General features: G+C 46.7%; 1 protein-coding gene across 1 annotated transcript in view; it reads right to left on the bottom strand.

Annotated features, from left to right (window-relative positions):
* Gna12 (G protein subunit alpha 12) overlaps positions 1 to 8,005 on the bottom strand; it is a gene marked incomplete at its 5' end in the record, with an annotated part of 77,307 nt that extends 69,302 nt beyond the window's left edge. Inside the window, one exon of the mRNA XM_028756014.1 lies at positions 7,751 to 8,005. Within this exon, the coding sequence (XP_028611847.1) occupies positions 7,751 to 8,005 (255 nt within the window). The remainder of the gene's footprint in view (positions 1 to 7,750) is intronic.

The following is an 8,005-nucleotide window of genomic DNA, read 5'->3' as shown; positions in this document are numbered from 1 at the left end:
AACTGATGAAAGCACTGGACAGCTCAGTAAGGACACGGCACTCATCACTGTCAACATCAGCTAACGGCAGTTCTCAAGTGCCTACAGAATATTCAGACAGAACCACAAAACGTAGGCTAAGGAGACTGTGCGCTGGGCTGTAAGACAAGCTGCAGGAAACAGAAAGGAAGAGGAAGCACTCAGAGTGAGTCCTCCGACCACAACGGACACAATTAGTCCTCAGCACCAGACAGACAGCAGTCAGAAAGTGCACCGGACATATACAAGTCATAGATGGCCAAAACATAGAATGAAGTGAACACAAGACACAATAAAAACAGAAGAGATTTCAAGATGTGTGGCTATAGCTGAGGCAGCACTGAGGTGGTTTAAAGCACTTGAGACAGAAAAAGAGACGCTAGGGCAGTGAGATGGCTCAGTGGTAAAGGTGCTTGACTCAGAAGCCGGACAACCTGAAAAGCCAAGTTCAAGCCCCTGAACCCATCTACAAAGCCAGCTGTAGATGTGGTGGTGTGCATGTGGACCCAGAATCCCAGCTCTCCTAAGGGTGAGACAAAGCCAGAGATAGCAGGAAGCATGAGCTGTGAGTCAGAGCAGGACAGAAACAAGAAAGACTCTGCTTCAACAGGGTGAAGAATCTCAGCACTTGGGAGGTAGAGGCAGGAGGATTACAGGTTCCAGGCTGTCTGCAAACAACAAAAAGAGAGGGAGGGAGCATGGTGGCCTACACCTTTAATCGCAGCTCTTGGGAAACTTTCTTTCAACTAGGAGCAAGGGAGAACAAACCACAATAAACAGAAGAAAAGGAATAGCCAAGAGCAGAATTAACCCTGGGGTGATGGCTCAGATTTATCTCAGTACTCAGGAAGCTAAGGCTGAGGACTGCCAGAGGTTAGCTCAAGGCCAGCCTGGGCTACACAAAGAAGACCACCCTCTTTTTCTCAAAAACAATCAAATAAACAGAAATAAGTGAAACTTAAAAACTGGAACACCATAGGAAGGAAAATCAGCGAGATAAAAGGTTTATCAATTTGCTTAGGCAAAAAAATTAGTAATAAAACTAGTAACCCAATAGGAAGAGTGGAAAAAAAAATTGAGAGCTGGAGTGAGGCACAGTGGTAGAGCACTTGTCCAGAATGTGTAGCACCCCTGGGCTCCACCTCCTAAATCACTGAAGAAAAAACAAATGTGTGTGTGTTATTAAAAAAAAAAAACAAAAAACAAAGCAGCCGGGCGGTGGTGGCGGACGCCTTTAATCCCAGCACTTGGGAGGCAGAGGCAGGCGGGTTTCTGAGTTCGAGGCCAGCCTGGTCTACAGAGTGAGTTCCAGGACAGCCCGGGCTACACAGAGAAACCCTGTCTCGAAAAACAAAAACAAAACAAACAAACAAAAAAAACCACCAAAAAAAACAAACCAAACCAAAAAAGCCCAGTCAGTTGGGGAGATGGCTCAACTGGTAGAATGTGTACATGAAAACACTGAGGCATGAGTTCGAAGCCCAGACTGGCATAATAAAGTTGGGCTGGGAGGTGGTAGACTTGTGAGGCCACCTGTGGGGAAGAGGCCTCCATAGCTAGCCAGTCTAGCTTAGTCAGTAAAACTTCAAGCAAGCCATGACACCCAAGGCTGGCCTCTGGCCTCCACATGAACAGAGGCCCCATCACACAAAGACAGACAGAATCAGTCAGCAGACAGGAGACACGGTCAGCAGCAGTGAAGACACACAGGCCATCAGAATCCTCAGCCCTCTCACTGAACACAGCATCCAAAGCTGTGGCCATTGCAATAGGCAAAGAAAAGGAATGAAAGATCCCTTTTCTTTAGGAAGTACTCCCATCTAAAATTTTAAACCTATTCCTTGAGCAATCTCTGCTTGTGCGCGGCACACTCACAGGAAGGAGGGATTAAAGCAGTCTCTACTTGCAGGTAACACAACAGTCTGTGAAGAAAACGGCAAACGATTTAACCAAAAGCTCTTTTACAACCATTATGCTCAGCAAAGTCACTGGCACAAGACCCAAGCACACCCACCAAATACACTGTTATCATTAGCAGTAAATGTGGGCCTGAAGCGAAAGCACAGGCTCAGTTATAACTGCCTTAAGGAAAACTCTGCTCTGGGGCATAAACATGTTTAGGATCCATGGGAAGTAGAACTGGCTGGTGGAAAAAAAAAAATCCGACTTAAATGAAGGTACTCTTGTTCAGGGATTAGAAAACTCAACACCGTCATGAGGTCAGTTCTTCCCAAGGTGATCGTCTGGTTTAAAGCCACTGACTCAACTTCCCAACAAGGTGTTTATAGACATAGGCCATTTAAAAAGTTACATGGGAATGGGAAGGAGGATCAGGGAGTAAGAGCATGGACTGCTGGCAGAGGACCTGGGCTCCCAGACCCACGTCTGGTCTGGGATGGCTCACAACTGCAGTTAACTTCAGCTCCAAGAGGCCGGAGTTCCTCTTCTGGCTTCCAAGGGCACTGCACTCCTGTGCATACCCACGATCAGGCATGAGAATATATATGCTTTTTAAAAATTATACGGAAAAAAAGATACATGCCCTGGAATAGCTAAAACCTGGAAAAAGATAATTCGGGAGAAATACTAGCTCACACACACAGTTACATTAACCAACATATGTGATAGATGCTAGCATATGGACAGACATACAGACCACTGGAACAGACTAGAAAACTCAAGACATACACATACAGACCAACTGACTGCCCTTCTTATAAAGGCATAAAAACAGTTCAATGGGAGAATAACAAATAGTTCTGAAGCAACTGGATAGTCACAGACATAAAAAATGAACTTCATACTAGATACTTAAATGTAAGATATAAAACTATAAAACCTAAGGGAAAATCTTTGGGATCTAGGGCCAAGCAAAAAGTCCTTTAAGACATAATAGCAAAAGCATGATCCATAAAAGGAAACATGAATCAACTAGACTTTACTGAAATTAAAATGTTTACTTTGCAAAAGACCCAGTGTAGAAAATGGAAGGACAGAGCACATCTGAAACTCTTATGTGGGATAAAGAACCAGTACCCAGCACATACAAAGAACTCCTAAACTCAACCCCAAAGCACAAGGAACCTAATTAGAAGAAGGACAAAAATAAAGAAACTTTTCCCCAAAAAAGGTGAAAGGCAAATGATAAAACTTCCAGCACCATTAGCAGCAGGGAAATGCAAATTAATTTTGCAAGAAGACACGACATATACTTCTAAGTACAGCTTTAGGAAGACAGTGATTAACACCTACTGCCGTCAGGGATGCAGAGAAATTGACGTATGCACAAGAACCTCTGCTAGGCTTCTTATCAAACACGTCACTACAGTATGACCCTGTTACTACACTATTGAGTATTCATCCTGACACATGAAAACAGACATGGACACAAAATATACATGGAGCATAGCAGCCCACGATTATCATCCCAGCACTTGGAAGGGAGAAGCAGGAAGATGAGTTCAATGCCAGCCTCAGTAACATGCTAAGTTTGAGGCTAGCCTAGGCTACATGACACTGTGTCCTGACTAGCTAATTGACCAACCAACCTAAAATAATGCACGTGAATGTTTGCAGAAGACCTATTTGCAGTGATGGGAAGGTGGGAAGAGTCCAGACCCCCCTCACCAGGTGAACGGAACGGTGGACCATTACTCAGCAATAAGGCTGAATGGAATTACTGCCATGTGCAGCTGCTTACACAGGGATCGCCACAGAAATGTTCTGATAAAAAGTCAACTCCAAAAGCTCACACTGCACGAATTCCGTTTATAGAATATTATGTGTGGTGTGTAGTGCACGCACATGAGTGTGTGGGTGTGCACACAGAGACCAGAACAGGACATCAGGTGTCTTCCTTTACCACTTTTGTCAGGTTGCCTTAAGAAAGAGTCTCTACCGGCCGGGCGGTGGTGGCGCACGCCTTTAATCCCAGCACTCGGGAGGCAGAGGCAGGCGGATTTCTGAGTTCGAGGCCAGCCTGGTCTACAGAGTGAGTTCCAGGACAGCCCGGGCTATACAGAGAAACCCTGTCTCGAAAAACCAAAAAAAAAAAAAAAAAGAAAGAGTCTCTACTATACTGGAAGCTCATTTGTGCCAGGCTGGCTGCCAAGCAAGCCACACCTGTCTCTGGGGCTTCAATGCTGGGGTTTATATACCCTGCCTCGCTTTTTACATGGGTGTTGGGGATTTGAATCCAGGACCCTGCTTGCAAGACAAGTGCCCTTACCCACTGAATCGTCTCCTGAGCTCCTATGCAGCAGTTCTGACAAGATGACAGAACTGGGAGAACTGAGTGATACAGCCAGGATGAAGACAGGAGGCCAGGGAGTAGGAGTGGTTTAACGTTGGAAAATGAAATTCTAACTAGTTACAGCAGATAAAACACATTCAGTAATGAGTAGAAGAGTCAGGATGAAAAAGATGGTATGGAAGAAGGGAGACTTGTTAGAAGAAGGGGCTCAGTGGGACAAGGAGAGGAACAGAAGAGACTGATAGGGTCTAAAAATAATCAAAAGACATCTTATACACGTATGAAATTGTAAAGGACTAAAAATTTTAAACTACTGCTAAAAAAAAAAAAAATCCAGTTTAAACAAAGGCATTGTATAAAAGCAAACAAGCAGACCCTTATTAACAAGTCTGGCTTCTGTTGCTAAGGAAGCCAGTAAAAGACTGGCACACGGCTTTCCCTGCTGTCCTGCTCCCCACCCCAAGGTCTGAAGGGGGAGTTGCAGAGAGGGGGGCAGGAACATCCAGCTTAGACCCCCCCCACTAATCCCCTGCCTGCCAGGTCCACCTGGGGCACAGCCAGCAGAGGTAAGCAGTGTCCTGTTTCCTGAGATCTCAGGCTCTGCCTGCTTCCCTGAGGAGTCCTGTTGGCATCAAGAACATCCAGGCAACACCGGGGACAACCAGATAGCTAAAGGGCAGTGTAAGAACACAGTCAACAAGAGTCGGGGTAACATGGCACTACCAGAGGCCAGCTCCCTGCTACAACAAGCCCTGGATGTCCTAACACAGCCAAAGTACAAGAAGATGGTCTTAAAGCCAATCTTATAAAGATGATAGAGGCCTTTAGAAAGGAAATAAATAAATCCCTTAAGGAAAATACAATCAAACCAGTGAACGAAATGAATAAAACTGTCCAAGAACTGAAAATGGAAATAAAAGCAATAAAGAAAACACAAACCGAGGGACTCCTGGAGACGGGAGTCTTCGGGAGGAGGGTTTGTGTCAAAGAAAATGCTAAATCTAAAAAGTTCATGACACAAAACACCCAAGAAATCTGGGACAGGATGAAAAGTCCAAATTTAAAAATAACATGAATAGAAGCAGGAGAAGATTCCCAGCTACAAGACCCTGAAAATATTTTCAACAAAATCACAGAGGAAGCCACTAAAAGTGAATGCTGATGAGCATAGGAAGGAGAGCCTGACTTCTGTAAAATGCACTTTACAGACTTGACTTCTATGTTCCTAAATATTTTTTCTGCTTCCCAAGTTGAAAGAAACTGAGCCCTCCAAGCCTACCTGGTTCTGGGGTTCAGAGAAGCAGCAAAAATAAAACCAGGCTCCTTAAAGGAGACTCTGGAAAGCAGGCCTTGAGTGACAGTGAAGTTTTATACAACCCTTGAAGATGCAGGGAATTCTCAACAGCTATGCCCGCCTCTTTAAGATGCCTGCCTTGATGTTTACGAAGCACTTGGCCAGAGCCCTTGCTTCCCAGAGGCTCTGAAAGGTGAAGTGTGTGATTTATCCTTCAGACGATTTTCTCCCCATCTTGAACCCAGAGGAGCTACTTGTATTAAAATGAAACATTTAGCAACAAACATGTTGAGTGTGGGAGTGTTGGCCCGGAAGTCTGGCTCCCAGGATCCCAGCCCAACCGCCCTACACCAAGGTTTCTCAAGGCCGAACTGAAAGACGTGTCCCAGATGGGCTTCTACATCCATGTCCCCTTGCGAACTTAACCCAATAGGCCCTGTAAAATCTAGTCTCGGGTAGCTTTTTGATATGACACACTTCTCTACCTGCCTGAGACAGCTATCCTCGACCTGCCCCACCCTCACCCCTGAAAAAAGGGGGGGGTATTGGGAAGAATCAAGAAAAAGAGAGACGAGAAACTTCACAAGGAAGCTAATCTAGGTGCAGAACAGACTCTGTGTCTAGACTTTGCTACATCTTTCTTCCTGTGTTGAGGCAGGCTCTCACATAGTCCAGGATAGCCTCAAACCTTCTATGTAGCTAAACCTTGAACTTAGATTTCCCACAGTGCTGGGATTACAGGAGTATGCCACCTGGACTAGTTTATTCGGCACTCAACCCAACAGAGACCAACAGAGGTACAGGCCGAGCTCTCCAGAAGTTTCTTTTTGACCTTTCTGCAAAGACTCACAAGACTGACACTGGTCCCAGCCTCCGTCAACACGACTTTCTTTCACATATACGGCACAGAATATAAAGGTCACAAGGGACAGGATTGAGTTCATCATTGCAGGAGGATTACTGTATCTGCTTCAAACACACAAAACAACTACGCACCAATGAAGGACACGTGGACCCTGAATTACAGTGAGTAGGCCTTAGGGAAATTCTTTGTTTTTATGCTTTGCAGTGCGGAGGTTGGACGCCATGGGCTTGTACATGCTCAACTAGTGCTTTTCCACTGAACCACGTCCCCAGCCCTATTTATTTTTCCTTTATTGTTATTTTTTTTTAGTTCCATAATGGTCCTGTGCATATACTTTTAAAGCAGGTTTAGTGTTACATACCAAGATGTTTTCTAATCCAACTATATATCTAGAATTAACTTGGAGATCAAGAGGGCGTGGGGGTGGGGGTGGGGGTACGGGAGTGGTAAGGGCTGAACAAGATTGGCACAGAATTGACCCTTGTTTTAAAACTGGGTAGTGGGTGTCTCGCAGCTCCTATCCTCTCCCCTAACTTGGTGCAACTGGTAAATCACCATACTAAAAAGTTTAAAGAACAAAGTATAGGTGGCACATGCCTGTAATCCTACCAATGGGGAGACAGGTCAGGAGGATAAGGAGATCAAGATTATCCTTGGCTACATGGCAAGGCCAGCCTGGGCTTCATGACTCTGTCTCAAAAATACAAAACAAACACTGGCAACGTAGTCTAGTTAGTAACGTCCTGCCTAGCACTCATGAAGTCCTGGATTCAATCCCCAATATTGCATGAACAAAGAATGGTGACACAGCGCCCCCCACCCTGCGAACCCCCACCTCCATTGCAGTATTTGAGTAGAGAAAGATCAGGAGTTCAAGGTCATCCTTAGCCACACAGAGAGTTCAAGGCCAGCCTGGAACTTATATGAGATAATGTGTCGGGGGGAAAAAAAAACTAACAAAATGGTCGATTCTCATTTACAAATAAAAAACGAAGGCTGACGTCCTCCGACCTACACTATAAACTTCGCATGCTGGAGGGACAAGGAAGGCGAGTTGGTGTCCTCAATCCACGTGCCCAGCCCTAACACCCCATTCGGAACCCGAGTCCCCAAGAGTGGTCCAGCTTGCATTCCCACGGTCCCCAAGCGTCCAGGGCTCTGCAAACCTATCGCGCCCCTGGAGGTCACCGGAGTAACCCCAGCTGGCTGGCATGGCTTAAGGTCCCTATCGGAAGGCAGGGTCGCGGGTCCGTGGAGGACAAAGGGGGCGGGGCCCGCGCTCCACCTGGACCAGGTGTGTGTGGGCGGGGCCGCGCGTCACCTTAAGGATGTTGTCGAAGATGGTGTCTCGGAACTCCAGCAGCGCCTTCTGGTCGAACTCCCGGCCGTGGATGATGCGCATCTGCTTGAGGAAGGTGGACTTGCCGCTCTCGCCGGCGCCCAGCAGCAGGATCTTGACCAGCCGCCGCACCGCGCGCCGCTCGCGGGCCAGCAGCGCGTCGATGTCGCGGCTGCGCCGTCGGGCCTCGCGCTCCGCGTCGCGCGCCGCGCCCGCCCTGCGCTCGCGGGCTCCGGC

Source organism: Grammomys surdaster, unplaced genomic scaffold, assembly GCF_004785775.1.
Source record: "Grammomys surdaster isolate TR1022 unplaced genomic scaffold, NIH_TR_1.0 126109, whole genome shotgun sequence".
Classification (NCBI taxonomy): domain Eukaryota; kingdom Metazoa; phylum Chordata; class Mammalia; order Rodentia; family Muridae; genus Grammomys; species Grammomys surdaster.
Note: the sequence above shows the minus strand (reverse complement) of the source record. Positions and strands in the feature narration are given on the sequence as shown.